Source organism: Chelonoidis abingdonii, chromosome 3 (assembly GCF_003597395.2).
Source record: "Chelonoidis abingdonii isolate Lonesome George chromosome 3, CheloAbing_2.0, whole genome shotgun sequence".
Lineage (NCBI taxonomy): Eukaryota > Metazoa > Chordata > Testudines > Testudinidae > Chelonoidis > Chelonoidis abingdonii.
Genome location: NC_133771.1, coordinates 170,288,831 through 170,310,672, shown reverse-complemented (window position 1 = coordinate 170,310,672; position 21,842 = coordinate 170,288,831). Strand labels below are relative to the sequence as shown.

The window sequence follows — 21,842 nt, the reverse complement described above, 5'->3', positions numbered from 1 at the left end:
GCATGGTATGCTCAGTGACAGCATCCAATTAAAAACTTATTGGCCAGCAACACTCAGATAAAGTTTGAATGGAACAGAGCTTTGTTCTTTTAGGCTAATGCAGCTTTAAAGGTTGCAGTAGTAGTATTCAACCGAATCATAATAGTATTTATCGCATCAGTACACTACATTTTTCATCAATATAATAATAAGATCCCTGAAAGGGAGAGAAGTTGAGAACAAAGGTGTCAATAAAAATTACAAAGCTGTCTTTTTCATTTACTGCTGGACAGTGGCAAATCAGCTACTACTTTCAGAGATGCCAGTAACTATTACGAAAAACAAAGAGAGTTTATTTGCAAGTTTGGAAAATAGTTTTCTGAAATTACTCATCGGAGTAACAAGTTGCAAGTCAATTTTACTTTATTAATATCTACTGTCTAAGAAAACTAGCATTTTTGAAGTTAAATAATTGCCTGGGAAGTTTTACTTACTGTACAGATGAGTATCCATAAGTCTCAGCTGCTTCTTGTTCAGAGGGACTGATTTCACCTAGTTGTAATGAATTTACAATATAAGGCGACAACCTTCAAACTCTTGTGCTTAACTTTACTATTGCAAGTTGTACTACTATTTCTGGTACAGTATAGGATTTTGCAGGATTTGACCTAATTGTAGCCAGCTTTAAACCAAATTGTAGAAACCACTGTACAATTATATTTGCAATCTTAGGCTAAATTAGAATATAATTCAACATGATTTCAGCTCCATCTCTAGAAGAGGTATAAAGTTTATAATAATCTTTCACATCTCTACCTGTCATTTAGTTTATAAGATTGAATAGGGTTGCTCCAAATATTAACAAGGTATTGATGGGAAGAGGGAGAAAAAAATACAAGAATGCTATTCTTTAAAAAGTATCAGAGTTTCTACATGCGTCTGACGAAGTGGGTATTCACCCACGAAAACTTATGCTCCAATACATCTGTTAGTCTTTAAGGTGCCACAGGACTCTTTGTTAATTCTTTAAAAAGTTCTTCTATAGTTGGCATATTAGGATTTTGTAGGCAGATAGAAAATGCATACGAGATTAAACGATTGCTCTGTCTGTCCTGGCATCTTGCTGCCAACAGAGGCAATGCCTCAAATACATATTTCAGAGATTCTCTTTCATCGTTTTTATCTTGATTAGTGATGGCATTTTATTTATTTTTTAAGAGCATGGAAATATCCTTTTTGGAATGCTTGAACACACATTGTGGTCTAGTTGTTAAGAGCAGGGGGATTGGGAGTCAGGACATCTGGATTCTGTTCTTGAATTTGCCACTGTCTTGCATTTGCCTCTCCATCTTTCTGTGCCTTTGGGAAAGTTATGTTATTCATATTACACCGATATAACATGACCCCATATAACATGAATTCGAATATAATGCGGTAAAGCAGTGCTCCGAGGCGGGCGGGACTGCGTGCTCCAGTGAATCAGAGCAAGTTTGATATAAGTGGTTCCACCTATAACATGGTAAGATTTTTTGGCTCCCGAGGACAGCGTTATATTGGGGTAGAGGTGTATTATATGTATTCTGATAGCACCCAAAATGTAGTAGACATTGACCACACATACAATAAGATACAATCTTGCTCAAAGAGCTTACAACCTAAGAAGAAAAGCAATATATGAAGAGTGGAGGAAACAGATACAATCAAAATGTTCACAGTTTTTAGATCCACATTAATGAAAGTGGAAGATGTATGGCTAAGTATATTTCAGTGGTTAAAATCTGAACAAATAAAAGTGTGATTTAAAAAAATCAACTATGACCAATTATCCTCATCCTAGCCATTATTAATTGGCTTATTTCTTATTTCTTCATCTCTGTTTTTCCCATTTATAAAATGGGGGTAATTATTTTTAGCTCATAGTGGGGTTGTGAATCTTTAATTAAATAGTTAAGGCACTTTGAGATCTCTAGGCAAAAAGTTCCATAGAGATACAATATTATTAATCGTTGCTTCAGGTGTTTGTACAAAAGATAGCATATTAGCATAATGCTTCTCTTTCTTTAGCATAAGGGGTGCATAAGAATTGTGATAATAATTAGAGAGCACAGTATTTCATTGTCAAGCATTCACGGTATTTCATTGTCAAGCTTGCTTCATAGCAAACATTTATTTTTTGCTTTTCCCCCTAATCACCTGAGATCTATTAACAAGAAGCTTATCTCCTGTGTTTGAGATTTGCAGTGGAAACTAGCATTAAAACAAGAGTCTACTCTTTGCCATTAAGGCCAGCATCTCTCTAACGTAAATTGGAATCACCAGTGTGAGCTACTTCACCTGCTAATTAGAATGTGACTTCTTGACTTTAAAAATAAAAGCTAATGATTTGTTCAAATGTTCCATTCTCCAAGAGTGTTACATTAAGCTGGCTTCTTTCAGTGTTATAGGCAGTGCATTGCCCAAGTACAGCGTTTTGCTTTTAAGGTGAAATCCTGGTCCCAAATGAAGTCATTGGCAAAGCTCCCACTGATTTCACTGATGTGATTTCACTCAAAGTATTTTATAGTTTTCCTGGAGCAGTAACAACGAAGGTTCAATATATAGTTCTGCAGCCTTAAAATTCTGTCTGTTCTGTAGGAGTATCCTGCCCTGAAGGATGAATTCCACTGAATAATACTGAATTCCTTGAAAAAAGGCACTTTATCCCTGCAAGTTAGGTGTAATTTAATGCTCTGGAATTGTATTTATTAAGGATTACTGGGAGATTTAAACACCAATCAGGCATCAATCCCTAGGAATTGCCCTATGACACAGTCACTTTTCCTACAGGATTATGAGAGAAATATCTGTTTAAAAAATGAATAATTCATTTTGATGTGACATCTGCATCCGTTATTTTCCTTTTATCCGGTGTCTTTAGAAAAGTTTTGTACTAGATGTTAGCCATTGAGATCTCCAAGTGTGTCTTACTTATCTTATCATTTACAATTTTGTATGTCCAAAATAATTTCAACATAACTTGGAAAGAGTTATGATTAGATTAGCATTTGTTTTGCATGCATCTCTTACATATGAATGGCATCTTAAAACCACTCCTCTCTGATTTTTTTTTGCTGTTTTTTTTATATAATTTTTCTCTTCTCCAAAAAAACTGGACTGACTGTCCTTCAGATTGAAGTCTTCTCTTTATCCACAGAATGGGGTGAACAATGGCAGTGCAAGCTTCCCAATACTGCCCTATAAAGTATTCCTGTACCTTCACTTAGAGAGACTACCTAGAGACAGAAACTGCCAAACAATCCCAATTAGTGTTAAATGTGATGGTGGCTTCTGTACACCAGACTCTTATTTCACACACTGCAGGCTGCCTAACAGTCATCCAATAACTGTCTGTTGAAATATTACAGAATTTCAATTTAACCCTTACCCACCCCACTGAAATCAGTGGAGCTGCAGGGGCATGAGTCAGAAAAGAATTTAGGCTCTAACTCATAGTAGCAAATAAACTGGATCTCTAGTCCTACACACAAACTTTTGAGTAGGCTAATTGACCGATGATTGGAATTGCAAAGAGATGAGTAAAGCTTGCTCGATGTTAACCATTATTCACTATTTTAGCATAAATTTAATAGAGGAGGTATTTTTTGCAAATCTTTGTATACTGCAGGATGCTTTTCTACAAGTCTGAGTTTAAGGCTACAACACACCTAAATGCTTCTATTTCACCTGCATATATAATTTAGCAAGGTACTGTGACACTCTGTATCTCAGGGGAACACCCTGCACCCCCATGTTCTTCCTTCTAGTATGATTGTGTGGTATCCAATGCAAAGTTTGTCATGTCAGGTGTTTTCTGAAGGCTCATGATGCACTGAGCATTGTTGTTATAGTAATGTTATTGGTTATAATTTCATGTATATAGTTATGAGGTTGAAAATGTGTCCTCATGGCTTAAACCAAGCCCAGGCAAAACTCTCCAGGAATAGAGGGGCAGTTCACACCTCATCAGGGCATGTATGTGACAAACTCAGCCCAGACTCTCAGGAACAAAGGACACTGACCTAGATGGCAGCAAAGGATCTGTTGGACTCTCGAATGAGTTACCCCCATTCCCTTGGTCATTCAGGAATTACAATGAGGTAATGCTCACCTGACCCTGAAGGGAGGGCCAAAGCCAAGAGGGAAGAAAGAACATGATAAAAGGGAGAGATGTTTGCCATGCTCTTCCTCTCTCTTCCACCTCCATCTACAGACATCACCACCAAGCAACTTAAATGCTGGTCAAAGTGGAGAGCGTGGCTGAAAGGCAACCAGTCAGCCTGTAGTGAGAAACATCTAAGTTTGTAAGGACACTGAAAGTGTTAAGATCAGCTTAGAATGTGTTTTTCTTTTATTTCATTTGACCAAATCCCACTTGTTGTGCTTTGACTTATAATCACTTAAAATATATCTTTTGTAGTTAATAAATTTGTCTTTTTATTCTACCAGAAGCAATGAGTTTGGTATGAAGCGTGTCAGAGACTCCCCTTGGGATAATAAGCCTGGTGCATATCAATTTCTTTGTAAAATGGACAAACTCATATAAGCTTGCAGCATCCAGTGGGCATAACTGGATACTGCAAAGTGGATGTTCCTAGGGTTGTGTTTGGGACCGGAGATATTGGCTAGTGTCATTAGGTTGCACAATCCAAGCAGCTTACATGCTAGAGGCTGTGCATGAACAGCCCGGGAGTGGGGGTTCTCACAGCAGAGCAGGGTAAGGCTGACTCCCAGAGTCAAGGACTGGTGTGATCTAGCAGATCACAGGTCCAGATAACACCAGGGGAACATCACAGGTACCTTCTATTAATATTTTAAATATTTCTTTAAAGGGATCTGCCGTGGCAGTTACTCCAGTAAATGATGGTGGAAGACAATACAATGATAATGTTTGGCACCATATAATTGCTAAAAGAAATCAGGCTTTGGGAAATATCACTGTGGATATTCAGTACACAGGTAATTAACCCATTTCATTGCATTATATCATTATCATCAGGGTTATTACTCACTTGCTTTCACTTTCACTACTTACCTTCTTCTGTGTGTCAAAAATATTTACACAAATTTTCATGACAAAATTGGTCACAGTACATTGTACAGTTCTTGTCATCCAAAATAAAATCTTTCTGCAATAGCTCTGGTCTGTAAATCATTGGCAATTTTAATACTAGACTTGAGGATTTTTGTCTCTTTTTATACTTCTTGATGATATGCTGCTATTATGTTGTTCTATTGTAAAATGCCTTTGTAAAGCATCCAGGGGCTTGTGTAAAAGGGCACAATATAAGCATGCATAATACTATATCTGAATCCTGGATCTAATATGTGATACAGCATCACTATTAAATTAAAGATTTGTTGAAAACTTTGTGTTGAAAAATAACACCCTTTCCTTTTTTAGGTTCGTCCTCAGCTACAAGTGGCAGTACCATTATTGGGGAAAACACAGGTGTTTTTGTTGGAGGACTTCCAAAGGATTATACTTTCCTAAGAAAGGACATGAGTGAGTATAGTTGTGTTATTCATGTGATGTACCTGAAATCCACTACAGTGGGGTTGACTTACCTACCTTTGCAACAATGAGGACTGCATTGATAATTTGCCAGGAACCTGACGGCATCACTTAATTTACATAATTATTTAGATAATTGTTTAATCAAAAATACATTCACACAAATTTTCTTGTATTTGCATCTTCAATGATAGAAATTGCTTTTTGTCTGAGTTCACTAGCAATATAAGCAACATTACTTCATGCATATGTTGACTTATATAGGATACGTACATATAAGTTAGTAACATATCCTAAAGCATGTAAGCGCATTTCATATTTTATGTAGCATAAGGATTTCAAAGTACTTTTCAAAACTATAAATATATATTGTGTTGATGCAAAAACAATATTAATAAAAAATGGTTATGATAATTTTGTCATTACAAACTTCTTTGTGCCTTTACTGAATATTAATATATCGTTACAAGTGTGCTACAGCAAGGATGCTTAGAAATAGGACAATACACATGTTTAGCTAATTAAGTTAAAAACTGTTAAAGCTAACAGATGAAATTCCAGATGTTTTCTACTTCTGTGTCCCAAGGACAAGCAAATATCAAGCAGACTTACCACATAAACATTTTTAATAAGAAACCTAATTGTGACAGGAATGCAGGGTTGTGTTAACAGAGAAATAAATCTAGAGGTAAAGTGGGGCTATACCATCCCTCTTCCCCTTTTGTTTTTAAAGGAAAACCTGAATTTAAAGCCACACAAAAATCATCTGGGAGCATAGTGTAGTAAAATCTCATTCCATGGGCAAGTTAGTGAAAGAAAGGTAAGAGAAGTGTCATTTGATTCAGAAAAAACTACAGAATCATAATTTCAGTGGTGTTGCTCTCTGTGGTGTGGCAAGGGGGGCCTTACTGCCTCTGGTTCCCAGCTCCAGGTCCTTCAGATGGTGTAAATGTCATCAGAAAAGGGTCAAGTTGGGTATAATTGAAAAGCTCTTTCTAAGAACTCCAAAAGAACAGCATGTTTGAACTTTTGGAAAACCTAATTTTCTTTTCCGTCAAACTCTGTTAAAACTGAAAATATCTCAGAAAATGGACTGAATAAAAAGAAAAAAATTAAAGTTAGTTTTAACTCTGTTTTGATCTTTCTGGCCACAAGAACAAAGGCAATTAAAGAAATGTTGCATAGTCATTGAACAAAGTGCATATTCAGGAGCTGAAAGTGTCACCTAAGCCATGAACCAAGGCATGGAGCCCATGAAAGAGGGGCAGCAACCAACTTGAATCTAAAAAAGCATGGAAGAGGTTTGTTTTCTTACAATTCCAAGAAAAGAAGAATATATAAGACAGAAGTGAACATCCCACACTCACCCTTTGATACTCTGCTTAGGCAGCAAGCACTGTGTAACTCATTCTGTCCATCTCTACAAGCAATCTGCCACAGACAGATAAGAAAAACAGAGAAGACACCAACCTAAGAAAACCTCTCCAAGACTTTGTCCAGTTGAAACAGTAGAGGAATGTAGAATGCAGCTACCCAAACTCAAATGTAATGAATATTTATATTTAACCAGGACACCGGACATAACATCCTACTCGTGCAAAATTGCCGTTGGTTTTTTAATGTCTACAAGTAAATGAGGCCTGGTCTACACTATGCGGTTAGGTCGAATTAAGCCACGTTAGGTCGATTTAAAAATGAATGTGTCCATACAACCAACCCCATTCCGTCGACCTAACGTGGCTAAATTAGTAGCACTAAAATCGACTTTGCTAGGTCAGATTTGGAGTAGTGCAGATGCAAATCGATAGTATTGGCCTCCGAGAGCTATCCCTGAGTGCTCCATTGTGACCACTCTGGACAGCACTTTGAACTCTGATGAACTAGCCAGGTACACAGGAAAAGCCCAGGAATTTTTGAATTTCATTTTCTGTTTGGTCGGCGTGGCAGACTCAGCAGCACAGGTGACCACGCAGTCCCCCCAGAATCGTAGAATGTAGAATATTTCTACGCTCCCCCTATCATCTCTGTCCCTGAGGTTGTCGTAGATTAGAAGGCGAAAAAACACACTTGTGATTACATGTTTTCTGAGCTCATGCAGTCCTCCCTCGCTGATAGGGCACAGCTTAAAGCATGGAGGCATTCAGTGGCAGAGGCCAGGAAATAATGAAGTGAGCATGAAGAGCAGAGGCAGGACGTGATGCTGAGGCTAATGGGGGAGCAAACGGACATGATGAAGCATCTGTTGGAGCTGCAGCAAAGCCAACAAGAGCACAGATCTCCGCTGCATCCACTGTATAACAGCCTACCCTCCTCCCCATGTTCCATAGCCTCCTCACCCAGATGCCCAAGAACGCGGGGGCCGGGAGGGGCAGCCACCCCACTGCAGAGGATGGCCCAAGCAACAGAAGGCTCTCATTCAAACAGTTTGCTTATTGTAATCACAGTAAAAATCAATATGGCCTTGTCCTTCCCTGCTCCCACACCCCACCCGGGCTACCTTGTCCGTTATCTCTTTTTTTTTATTTTTTTTTAATTAATAAAGAATGCATGGTTTCAAAACAATAATTACTTTATTTCACAGGGAGGAGGGTGGTTGGCTTACAGGGAATTAAAATCAACAAAGGAGGCTGGTTTGCATCAAGGAGAAACACACACAACTGTCAGACCGTAGCCTGACCAGTCTTGAAACTGGTTTTCAAAGCCTCTCTGATGCGCAGCGCACCTTGCTGTGCTCTTCTAATCGCCGTGATGTCTGGCTCAAAACTATAGTCTGCCGTTGCTTTCACGGCGGGAGGGGCTACTGATGACATGTACCCCAAACCACCCATGACAATGTTTTTGCCCCATCAGGCATTGGGAGCTTAACCCAGAATGCGCTTAGTGTGGACATATGCAATCGACTGTATAAATAACAATTTCTAAAAATCGACTTCTATAAAATTGACCTAATTTCGTAGTGTAGACATACCCTGAGACTTTTTCACATTTCATCCGAAATAAAGTAAGTCTAGCAGTAGAGTGACTCCTAACACAATGTTCAGTAATTTGTCCAGTACTGGAGCATAGGAAACAATGCTAGACTGCAGTGTTTTCACCAGCTTTAATTGTTATCTATCTATCTAGATAATTTAGGTACTTGTATGGACCTCATTATTGTAGTATCTGAGATCCTCACAGTTTTGCTGTATTTATCGTTCAAGACTGCTGTGTAGGGGGTTCGGAAATCCTGACACCCATTTTACAGGTGGAGAACTGAGAAACTAAAAGACTTTTGGATCACACAGAAAGTCTCTGATGGATCAGGTTACTGAAGCCAGATCTCCGGGGTCCCAGTCTTGTGCAACTGGACCATTCTATTTCTCTTAATTGCTTATGTACTTGAATTTTTATTGCCTTACTTCACACCCCTGCATACAAAACACATTATACTATGAGCAGTGGAACACAATGAAGAGGCTAAATGGGTTACTTATGATCTGTTTCGATAAGGACCTATGCAGTCCGCAGTTTGGACCTCTTTGTAATATTTTGCACTTTCCTCACATAGCTGTGTCCGCATGCAAGGAGAGTGAAGATTACACACACTGCAATTTTACCACCGTTTAAAATCCTCCTTACTCTTAGAGTCTAAGAAGTGACTATGCAAAAATGGTATTCTGGGATTTCATGCTTGTTGTGTCTCAGTGACTCCATATCATGTTTGCTCAGTTTACAAGTAAAAAGATGTTTTTTCCTAACTGATAGCACTGGGATCTGAAAGTCAAACAGTGTGTTTGAGTTTATAGCACCATCAGTAGTAAAGACTTAGAACTTAGCTGACAACTTGCTTTCATGGTGTGCTGCCTGGAATAGACTCCAGCTCACTCTCTTGTCATTGTGTTAACTCTGCAGGGTTTACATGAATCAAAAGTAGCACAAACTTACTTTTGTCATTAAACATCCAGTTATAACACAGAAGGGCAAATTCTGTCCCTTCCTGAGAAGCTGCAGAGGGCTCTTTGGCAGTGCAGCCAATGTAGTTATGTTACTTAATATGAGGCTGGATATCAGGGAGCACACAAGAGGGTGTCACTCATCCACATTATGGAGTCTTGTTCCATAAGTGTGCCCAGCAATGCAGCACACAGGGAATGCGGGGGAAGGTTCCATGAGTGCATGTAGGTATTACATAAACAAAAACAACAAAAAACTCAGCAAATGCATGGAATTAGTAAACCAGAAAGCTCCCAATTCCTGTGTCTTTATTTCAATTCACCAAAACCAGAAAAACATGCATAGTCTTTAAGAAATTGGTTCAGACAATCATCCCAGGTGTCTGCCTCAGAACCCGATGTAACTCAAAAGGACTGTGCAAACAAAGTAACCAGAGTGGGTTTACATATATATATTTTTCAGGAGAGGGCCATCAGTGAAACCTGCCTTATTACAGATCCCTCTCCAGTAAGGAAAAATGGATGTGTACAATCTCTTGTCTTCCAACATTTCTTTCCCCAGCCAGGGCTACCAAGAAACCCTGTTCCCCTGTATTTCTTAGAGATATTGAATAGGAACTACCCTGTCCCTTGTACTGAGTGGAAAGGGGAATTTGAGCCCATACTGCTCAGGAAACTGATTTTTGGGGTCCAAAGCCAGATTCAGAAACTGCGGCTTCTGTGAGACCACATCTTTCCCTCCACTGGTTGCATCCCCTTCCTCGTGGTATTTTTAAGAAGTAAAACCTGAAATGGAGGAGTGCTAATTTAGAAGGATTCCCTTAGAATCCTCATGGGGCATGTACATGCTGCTGTATCCATATGGGCTAGTTTCGCTGTTGATCTGAAGGAGCCTCCATGAAGCAGTTCAGCAAGTTCAGAATCCTCCCAGGCCAAAGAATGGTGGGTGCTCCCCTAACGGCTGGCCAGGCACTAGAGTCTGGATTTAACCCAGGGAGGCGATCCATAAAGAGATGAATATTTATATACATATATACCTTTCCATCTGTGCATGAAGTATGATATGTATGCATATTTGTCTTTATTTTAATATCAGGTGGTTAATTTCCTAAATAATATTTTCACTTTTGCAGGGACTAAGACAATAATCCAGAAAGGTTTTGTGGGATGTCTCAGTGATGTATTTTTGAAAAAAACACACAATCCCTATGAAAATTGGGAACCTTTAGAATGGCAGGATGCTGAAGAGCAAAACAACGTCTATCACAGTTGGGAAGGGTGTCCCACTGTCCTTATGGAAGGAGCACATTTTCTTGGCAAAGGTAAAATAGTGTTTTATATAGTGGATCAATCAATTCTCAAATTGAATAAATTACTGCACCTGTATTTCAATTGTCTTCTTTTTAAACACACACTTACACAGGGTTATTTTCAGCTGGGCTAAGGCTTAGCTTCTGTGTTTACAAGAGCAATACATGCCCACAGAATGAATTACAGTCAGCAAAAGGTGCAGCTGCTTGAAATGCACGCACATTTACTACAATGAAATATTTTGTAGGTGCTGATTGTGCCTACGAAGGGAGAGGGCGCACCTACGGAATATTAACACAAAATACCGTGATGCATCAATGGAACACCATGATGCAAAAATTACAGTGAAGTATTAGGTTGTTGCACTGTTCCTCCTTCCTGGGTTTTTGCTCCATGTGATGATGAAGTGGCTTTACGAGGCTGAATGACACTGTTCTAGAACATCAACGCAGAGTCGTCTGTTAGAATTCTATAAATGACTATGCAATGCAGCATCTTTCCTTACTTTTGATTTCTGCTTTGATTTATTTATTTAAAAAACATGTTATTTTGTCTTTCAAGGGTTCCTGGAACTCCATTCAGATATTTTTCATGGTGGACTCGACTTTGAGATCTCCTTTAAGTTTAGAACAGACCAACTGAATGGATTACTTCTGTTTGTTTACAACAAAGAAGAGCCAGATTACCTTGCAGTAGGTTCAGAAATGAATTATTACAAATTTTTTTTCAGATACCTTGTATGAGATTTTCTTGTTACTGTCTCTCCCTAAAATCACTACCATTTTCGTTTATTTTTTCAAACAATGTAATCTTATATTTATATGTTCACCAAATACCAATCTGTACAACATTTTAAAATGTATAACAAAAGGGTTGAAAAGAAAAAAAAATATGATTCATGTATATATTTTAAATAAGAAAAAAATCAATATCTCACATACACTGCAACATCTTCTACTGGATTGTAAGCAATTAGAATTCTTTAGAGAAGGAAAAGACCTATATTAAGTCCATTCCCTTGACAGTGTAGGATTATTCTCTTTTGTATATTTACAGGACAAAGACTTTATCCAGCTCAGTTTAACTATCTCAAGTTACAAGAGTTCCATCACTTCCTAAGGAAACTGTTCAACACCCTAATAGGTCATCATAATAAGGAATTTTTTTCTTATTAGCAATAATTTTCCATTTTTAATAGGAATATAAGAATTGCCACACTGGATCAGACTAATGGACGATTTTAGTCCATTATCCTGTCTCCAACAGTGGCCTATATCACATGCTTCAGAGGAAGGTGCTGGGGAAAAAACCTGCAGAGGGCAGCTATGGAATTATCTGCCTATAGGGAAGTTTTCTTCCTAACCACCAATAGATAGAAGCTGGTTTATGTGGTGAAGCATCACTTCTTTTTCAAAACTTTGTTCGGGATTTTTTTAGTCCAGTCCTTTAGTCTTGTTAAGCTCTTCAGTTACAGGTAAATTGTGTATTGTGAGAAACACTATTTCCTTTTCTTATTTTTAAATGTAGTGCCTTTCAGTTTCATGAAATTTCTCCTTGTTCTTGTATTATGAATGAAAGTTAACAGAAGAGCCCAATCCAATTCTTGCACACCATCATTAATTTTATACCTATAACATGTCCCTTATTTGTTTCCTCTGTACAGTAAAACCTCCCCAATCTCTTTAATTCTCCTGATAGAGAAGTTTATGTCTCTAGTAATTTACATTGCCCATCTATGAACTTCCTTTATCTCTGCTATATCCTTTTTCACATAAAGTGACCAGAACTGAACAAAGGTGCCTTTTTGCCATGCTTCCTTGTTTGTTTATTATTTATATTTCTGTATCTTTGCTTTTAAATGTTAATGTCACAGTCATGGGTTTTGGTACCTTGACTTCTCCAAGGATATTGAACTTCGTTTCACTGTGATCACTGTTACTTGGCCGCTCAACTACAGTTACTTCTTGAATCAACTCCTGTTTGATGTATGGGATTAGGTTGAGAATGATCTCTTCTTTTAGCTGTTCCAAGACGTGGCCATTTAAGGTGACAATAAATTGCTTCATTATACCATGTCCCATTATTATATTTAACTAATTTATATATAGGAAGTTCACATCACCCATTATTATTGTTTTATTAGCATTTGTTGCCCCCTTGAGCTGTCTCAACATGGTTCATTCAGTATCCCTTTCCTTATCTGGAGGCTGGTAGTATTATAATCCTACTAGTATGTTTGTATTTTCATGACTTGGAATTTGAATCCATACAGATTCAACTATGTGGATCTTTCCACTCAGAATTATCTCACTAGATTCTAGGGATTCTTTCTGGAGTGTTGTGCTATTCCTCACATCTCTATGATCCAATCTACCCTCCTTGTATAGTTTTATATCCAGACGTTACAGTATCTTATTAATTTTTGTCATTCCATCATTTCACTAATATCTGTTATGTCTCATTGCCAGACATTCTAATTCACCTTTTTTTGCTTTAAACTTCTGGCATTCATTATAAAAGTTTTTATATTTTGTGATCAGGTATCTGGTCTTTAACTAACTCCTTAGTCTGACATTTGTTGATCTGTCAGAGTTTACTTGTCTGATCCCAAACCATCCCTGCTCCAGTTCAGCTATAATTTCAGTTCCGTCCTTCATCCCTAGCAGATATGTTTGCCTGACCTGTGAACTCCTCTGTCCCATCAGCTTTCCTGCAGCTCGTAGTTTAAACAACTCCAAAATCTTCTTAATTTTCAGTTCCAGAAGTCTGCCTAATTTCATTCTATTACTCCAATTCATTATTTATATAACAGTGCTGCCCAGAGGATGCCATCAGGATTATGGCCCCAGTGTGTCACACTGCACTAACTAGGGCTCAGTCCTGCAAACACTTTTGGGTAGATAAATTTACCTACTTTACCCATATGCTCAAGTATTTGAAGGTTTGGGGTCACACAATCCCTGCCATAAAGATGATAATCTAAGAAATTATATTGTAAAATCCTTTGGGCAGGTGCTGTCTTTGTACAACACCTAGAACAATGGGTCTTGGTCTATGCCTACGACCTGAGGCACTACAGTAACGCAAATAATTGATGATGATGATGATGATAATAATATATCTGCTTGTACTAAACTAAATATTTTTTCTCCATCCTTAATATTTACCTAGTCTATTATATGTAGACTGTTACCATATTTTCTAGAGAGACAAGACTGGTGAGGTAATATCTTTTATTGGACCAACTTCTATTGTGAGAAACAAGCTTTCAAGCTACATGGAGCTCTTCCTCCAGTCTGGGAAAGATACTCTGGGAGTGTCACAGCTAAATACAAGATCAAACAGATAGTTCAGCATAAGTAGGTAGCACATATTCAGAGAGACCATTCAAGGTGGTATGGCCTATTAACACCCTTGTAGTCATAGGTCAAAAGGGTTAGTGGGTTACAGATTATTGAAATAAGCCATAAATCCAATGTCTTTATTAAGGACATGACTTTTAGTGTCAAGTAAAGTTATGAATTTAAGCTCCCAGGCTCATCTTATGAAAATTCCTTTAAGGATGAGCGCTGACAGTGATCGCTTTTTGACAAGTGCTCACCCAGGTGTGATGTGGTGTTTCTTTTATCATTCACCTGTGAATTCATCTGAGAGTGCAGTGATTGTCTGGTTTCACCCACATCATTGTTATTAGGGCATTTAGTGACCTGGATGTGGTACACCACATGTTGTGACAGGCATGTGTAGGACCCATAGATCTTGAAAGATGTGTTATGGGAGGTGTCGATCACTGTAGCAGTGGAGATATGTCTGCATATTTTGTATGTGTTGTTCTGGGAGGGTCTGATGCCACTTTGAATTTGAGCTTGCTTCTGATGATGAGCTTGGAGAGGTTGGGGGGTTGTTTGAAGGCCAGAAGAGGGATTCAGGAAGGATTTCTTTCAGGATTCGATCCCCATTGAATATGAGTTGTAGTTGTTTGATGATACACAGTACTGGTTCCAATGTGGGGTGGCAGGTGACAACTAGGAGTGTGCAGTTTGAATCAGACAATTACTGTGCTCTTGAATGAACTTACGAGAAATGATAAAAGAGAAAAACACCTTATCACCTGTGGATGAACACTTCTCAGAAAGAGGTCAGATATGGAGCGATCAATCATTGCTCATTCTCAAAGGGAACCTGCCCAACACTCAGGGGCGGCTCTAGGCATTTTGTTACCCCAAGCATGGCGGGCAGGCTGCCTTTGGCATGCCTACAGAGGTCCTGAAGCACGGACCAGTGGACCTCCACAGACAAGCCCCGAAGCAGCCTGCCTGCTGATCTCTTGCGCGCAGAGCGCTCCCCGCAGCTTGCACCCAAGCATATGTTTTTTTTTTGCTTACTTTTCTTTCCCTTCCGCATGCCTGGAGCCTGGAGCCGCCCCGCCAACACTTTTCAAAAGATGAGTCTGAGAGCTTAAATTCATAACTTGCCAGTCACTACAATCAGACTGGAATAACAATATGATATATGAAAAGCAGCAAAGATCCTGTGGCACCTTATAGACTGACAGACATTTTGGAGCATGAGCTTTCGGGTGAATACCCACTTCATCAGATGCATGTAGTTGGAAATTTCCAGGCAGTATATATATGCAATCAAGCTAGAGATAATGAGTTAGTTCAATCAGAGGATGAGCCCTGTTCTAGCAGTTGAGGTGTGAAAACAAGGAGGAGAAACTGCTTTGTAGTGGGCTAGCCATTCACAGTCTTTGTTTAATCCTGACGCTGGTGTCAATTTGCAAGATGAATTGTAGTCAGCAGTTCTCTTGAAGTCTTCCTGAATTTTTTGCTGCAGCATCGGGGGGGGGGGGGGGTCCCCCCCCCCCAACCCCCCCCTTTAAAAAGGTTTGCCTAATATTGGACCAGGGAGGTTAAGTTCTCCTACATTTTCAGTTATTGCCATTCCTAATACGCTGATTTTGTCCAGTTATCCTCATCTATCTCTAGCTTCTTGCAGTATATTATAACCTGCCCTTGGAAAGAATTTCCACTACATGCCATCTGATGAACTGGTTATTCACCCACGAAAGCTCATGCTCCAAAACGTCTGTTAGTCTATAAGGTGCCACAGGATTCTTTGCTGCTTTTACAGATCCAGACTAACACGACTACCCCTCTGATACTGGATTTATGGTTTATTGCAACAATCTACACCCATAATAACCCCACTCCCATTCCTCCCCTCCCTCTGATTGGAGGGATGTTAACGGGCCACTTCACCTTGAATGGTCCCTTGAAATATGTATCATCTACTTATGCTAAACCATTTGTTCCAGCTTGTGTCTAGCAGTGACACTCTAAGGCCTTGTCTACACTACTGCTTAAGTCAAGGGTGTGAAAAAAACACCCCCCTGAGTGCCGTCACTTACATTGACTTAATACTGTGTCTGCACTGCGCTATGTTGGTGGGAGACGCTCTCCACCAACATAACTTATGCCTCTCATTGAAGTGGATTAATTACGTCAATGGGAGAGTGTGCTCCTGTTGACATGGTGCATCTTCATCAGATGCGCTGAATTGACATCACTCCATCAATCGCAGCGGTGCTGATTTAGTGCAGTAATGAAGACAAGACCTGAGTTGGTTTTCTGGACCTGAAGAAAACTCAAAAGCTTCTCTTTCTCACCACCAGAATTTGGTCCAGTAATATCTCTCTAATATTGTCTCTGTAATATCCTGGGACCAACATGGCTATAACAACACTGCATACATCATATTTGGTGTCAGTTGTCATTTCACTCACCGATATGTATTTCAAACTTTTTTCTCTTTCTTCTTTAAACTTCTGTCATAAATTAGAAAACAGCAACAAAAAGCACCTTGTGTTGATTTTTAGGATATTTCTAATTTACAAATGAAACAGCAGCTAAATGGACTTAATCTCAATTTTAAATTTAATTTTGGGTATTATGCTTGCCCCTGACCATTTTTGTGCCTTTACAGCCACATTTTCTTATTTGTAAGTGTTTTTCTTTCCGCTTTTATGTGGAAGTCCCACAGAAATAAATAAAAATGATTATCTGACTATAAAGAGGAAACGACTGTACAAAAAGCGCTGTCAAATCACGAAGTAAGCAAAGATAAAAATAATTTCTCCCTCTAAAGTCACTTTCCGCTTTAGTCAATTTAGGTGTTACAACTCAGTTGGTTATTACTGCACTGAAATGTGTGGTTGAATACGTTTCCCTGCCTCCATTAGCAATTTTCATCTCACCTCATCCCCTCACCTCAAGGAGTGCTATGTCCAGAGTACATTTTCTAGTCTCTTGCAATCCGATGTTACAAACACACATAAGGATGTCAGAGGTGTTCTCTGTGTATTTAAGCTCACAGAAAAAAGATAACACTGAGTGGAAGTGAGGTTTATAGCATGCTGCTTGTAAATGATGGTGCTGTTGTTGGAAGCCTTGCTCAGAACAAACTTGCACTGGAAAATAGGTTAGAAGTCACAGCACTTTGCCAGGATACCATTTTGGATACGATGGTATTCCTGACTTGTTCTTTCACGTGGATCACTGTGGGAGGATGCTGCTAGAGAGGCCTTAATCAGCTCCTGCCACTCTAGCCCCAATCAGGGGGATTGGATTGGGGCTGGGTAGATAGCCTGATGCCTGCCTGGTAACTGGGCACACTTGCTAGCCTCGTTAGCAGGAGCTATCAGGCTGGGAGGAACTGGGGAATGGGGTTGGAGACCAGGATGGGAGGGTCAGGCTCAAACGAAAGTGGGAGCCTCCTAGTGTGTTGCTGGCCTGGCCTGTGGTAGGCCAAGCTGTTTTAAAAAGCCTGTATATAATTGGAAACCGGTGGTGGGGACTTGATTACAAATAAAGAGCACTGATGTTGCCCCAGCCTAAGGTGTCACTGAGTCTCTGAGAAGAGAGGGGGGAAAGGGCTGAAACAGAAGGGCATGGCGTGCTCCCCATTAAAATCACACATCACCTTTATCTGCATAATGGATTCTGTATTGGAGACAGACATGTCTGTAACTGAGCAGATACATGGCATGATAAGACAAAGCTCCTTCCCCATACCCCTGATTGCTATGGATTAATATTTAATATATTATATGCAGTCAATTCTTTTCCTAAACAAACTGTAACTGATTAAAAACTGCATTATTCCATAAGAGGTAGTGTTGAAGTCTCATTACAAAATGGCATATGCCATGTTCTAGTTGCTGTTGTGTCAGCTAGAAAAGTGAGTGAGCGTCAAGCATTTCTGGCTGAACTAAGTTATATGACACTGCACAGAACACGGTGATACTTAGCCCCTACTCCTTTCATTCCTAATGTGGTCTCAGAATTTCATCTAAACCAGTCAGTCAACCTGCCTGTCTTCTTCTTGAAACCATACTCTGCACTGGGAGAATGGAAACTACATACACAAGGTGTATCTAGGGCTTTGCTTTATTATACTGCCAGGACCAAACTGTTCAGACTGTCACCATATCTATTTCTAGCCACAGCTGGGCGTTCTACAGGTCAGGAATATAAAAATGGCTTACACAGTGTACTTCACTGTGTTAACAACTAGCTGCTGTACTTCTCCCACTGAACATCAAGGCTCCCACCACCACAGAACAAACATCCTCCACCTGCTTCAGGAATGTGCTAACATCAAAAGTCTGTAAGGTGGCGATGTGGAATAACCTACTGACCTTTGTCAAGCACTATACCTGCACCTTAGCTGCTAGGTCATATGCCAAGTTCAGGAGAGGAGTACTTCAATCACTGTTTCACTGATGCAGCTGAAACGCTTCATTCCCATCCTGAGGGTTTACTGCTTGCCGGTCACCTACAGTAGGTTTCACACAGACTCATGTTCAAAGACAAAAGAACAGTCATTTACAGTAACTGTGGTTCTATGCTGTAGTCAGTGTCAATCCCAGTGTTCCTTCTTTATGGAGTCTTCATCTACCCAGAGCTTCAGATTATGACATCATTGAGGGCATGTCATAGCCATTCCACCCTTTATGCCCTCACATGAGAACACAAGGAGGCACAGAGTGCATTTGCACCTTCAATTGACACAACTGTTTAAAAGACCCCAGATATTACACAAATGAGATGCATGTAATCCACACGAACAACAGCATCTTGAAGAACCACATTTATTGTGGGGTAGGTTAGCATTTTTGGACACTTGGAGTAATTGTTACTAAAATGCAATCAAAATATAAATACTTTAATGTGAGATATCATTGGTATTCTCTGTTTCTCAAAAATATACATTTTTTTCCAAAAGAATGTTAAAGATATATATTTTTATAGATCTATCTTTATATTTTATGTTTTATCTTTATATTTTAAAATCTTGTGTCACTTAAATTTTGGCATGGAAAATGAAATGTATTTTCTGTGGGCTTATCCTTTGTTGTTTTTTGTTTTATTTTTGTCAAGGTTTTTTTCCCCCACTTTGAACGTTAGGGTACAAAAAGTGGGGACCTGCATGAACATTTTTAAGCTTAATTACCAGCTTAAATCTGGTATGCTGCCACCAGCCAGAATTTAGTGTCTGGCACGCTTTCTGTTCCCCCAAAACCTTCCCTGGGGAACCCAGACCCAAACCCCTTGGGTCTTAAAACAAGGAAAAAATTAATCATCCCATCTCCTTTTCCCCCCAGACTTTCCCCTCCCTGGGTTTGCCTTGAGAGGCTTCACACCAATCCAAACTCCTTGGATTTTTAAACAAGGAAGAATTAACCATACCGCCTCCTTTTCCCCCTACCAGTCCCCTGGTGAGTTCAGACTCAATCCCTTGGATTTTTAAAACAAGGAAAAATCAATCAGGTTCTTAAAAAAAAGCTTTTAATTAAAGAAAGAAAAAAAAAAAGTAAAAGAGTTCTCTCTGTAAAATCAGGAATGGGGAAAATGCTTTACAGGGTACTTAGATTCATATAGACCGAGGGACCCCCCTCCCCAGCCTTAGATTCAAAGTTACAGCAAACAGAGGTAAAATACCATTCCAGCAGCAAAAAAGACACATTATACAAGTTGAGAAAAGCAAACATAAAGACTAATCCGCCTTGCCTGGCTGCTACTAACAATTTTGAAACATGAAAGACTGATTCAGAAAAAGATTGGGAAAGCCCTGGGTGGTACATCCTGGTCCCTCTTAGCCCCAAGAGGGAAACAAACGAACAAAACAAAAAGCACAAAACAAAGCCTTCCCTCCACCAAGATTTGAAAGTTATCTTGTCCCCTCTATTGGTCCTCTGGTCAGGTGTCAGCCAGGTTCACTGAGCTTCTTAATCCTTTACAGGTAAAAGAGACATTAACCCTTAACTATCTGTTTATGACAATTTTATTTTAATGTTTATTTTATTTTTTTGTGTTCACAAACTACCATATTTTAAATTCAGTGTTCTGTACTAGCCAATTTGGAACCTCAAAACATACTTGCTGGTGCATTTCAGACAATCAGGATTAAACAATTTGGCAGTAAAGCATATGGAAACTTTACTTCCACAATGAAAATGTAGGTAAAATATATTCATATTTCAAAATTGTTACATTAATCTAGAAAATACATACAAAAACAATTATTTGAGAGTTGTAAAACAATAAGGATGAAATATGGAATCAATATGTTATTGTTCAAATTTAAAATTGCATTCACTAGATAATTAAAAGGAGCTTAATCAGGTCTGACATTTAATTTCCTTATTGTCATGTCACATTTTCCCAAAAATTAAATTGACAGGAGAAAATAGTGTTTTGTCATTTTCAAAAAAGTCAAATAGAAATTGTCCTACTTTAAGCTGTTCTTTTCTTTTCAGTCAATTATACTGCTGTTGATACTGAAGTCCTAAATAGGTTGCAAAAAAAATAGAATTTTTTGTTACATGTCAAATTGTGTCATTCATTGATAGAAGTGTACATGCTACAGTTGTTATATCCTATGTTAATAGTTATATTGTCATTACAATTACTTGAAGGAAAAATATTTTTGTACCTTTCCTTCAGTTGAATGTCTTAAATGTCGGTAATACTTTGACCTTTTCCTCCTCTGTTGCTGTCATTTTTAAAACCTTTCTTTATTTTAAAATACAGGCTGAGCTGAAGAGTGGAATTCTGAGCTTCCTGTTAAAAACTGGCACTGTTTTTACACAAGTGGCTCTCTGGGCGGGGCTGTCCTATTGTGATGGAAACTGGAAGAGAGTAGCTGTGAAGAAGGAAGGCTCAAGAGTTTCTGCAAGTATGAATGAATTGATAGAGCAGGTTTTGGAACCTCGTGCTCAGCAACTGAAAGTAAACTCTCCAGTCTACATAGGGGGAATCCCCTCTGAGCTACAGAACTTCTATAAAGAACTAGGATTAGAACAAGGTAAGGAAATCCAAGGAAATCCAGGAACAGGTATTAGTAATTCAGTAGACAGCTGTCTTTGCTCTGAGATGGTACTAAATGTATGCACCAGTACAGTGTTAGGAGGCACTTAAACAATGTAATATTTGTTCAAGTCTAAAGGGGAAATACAGATGGTCTCCCTACTTTTTTTATTGTCCCATGTTTCTGCTCACATTTCCATCTGTCCACCCCATCTAGCTAAACTTCTTGCTCCAAGCCTAAGGTCTCAAAGGTCACTTAGATCTCACCTGCTCCTTCGCTTGCCTGCAAAGTCAAGATGTTTGCATCCTAATTTACATATCAGTTGTTCCTGATCAGAGCTGTTAGCTTAGGCTATGTCTGCAGTAGCACTTTTGCTAGTATAACTTATATTGCTTAGGGGTGTGAAAAAACACACACACACACACACACACCCTCCAAGCGACATAAGTTACACTGCCAGAAGCGCCGATGTGGACAGCACTATGTCAGCAGGAGATGCTACACCTGTCATTGGGAGCATAAAGTGGCTACATGCGAGATCTTACACTGGTGCAGCTGCATCGGTACAGCTGTGCTGCTGTAAGGCCTCCAGTGCAGATGTGGCCTTAGGTAGAAAAAGGGCTTGTCTACACTTGAAATGCTGCAGAAGCGCAGCTGCAATTCTGTGAAGACACTCCCTATACTGATGGGAGGGG

At 39.1% G+C, this 21,842-nt stretch overlaps 1 protein-coding gene across 1 annotated transcript in view; it reads left to right on the top strand.

The window, feature by feature from the left end:
* USH2A (usherin) overlaps positions 1 to 21,842 on the top strand; it is a 622,140-nt gene that overhangs the window by 221,902 nt on the left and 378,396 nt on the right. Inside the window, exons 22-26 of the mRNA XM_075064332.1 lie at positions 4,848 to 4,974; positions 5,420 to 5,521; positions 10,596 to 10,784; positions 11,335 to 11,465; positions 20,871 to 21,144. Coding sequence (XP_074920433.1) covers positions 4,848 to 4,974; positions 5,420 to 5,521; positions 10,596 to 10,784; positions 11,335 to 11,465; positions 20,871 to 21,144 — 823 coding nt within the window. The remainder of the gene's footprint in view (positions 1 to 4,847; positions 4,975 to 5,419; positions 5,522 to 10,595; positions 10,785 to 11,334; positions 11,466 to 20,870; positions 21,145 to 21,842) is intronic.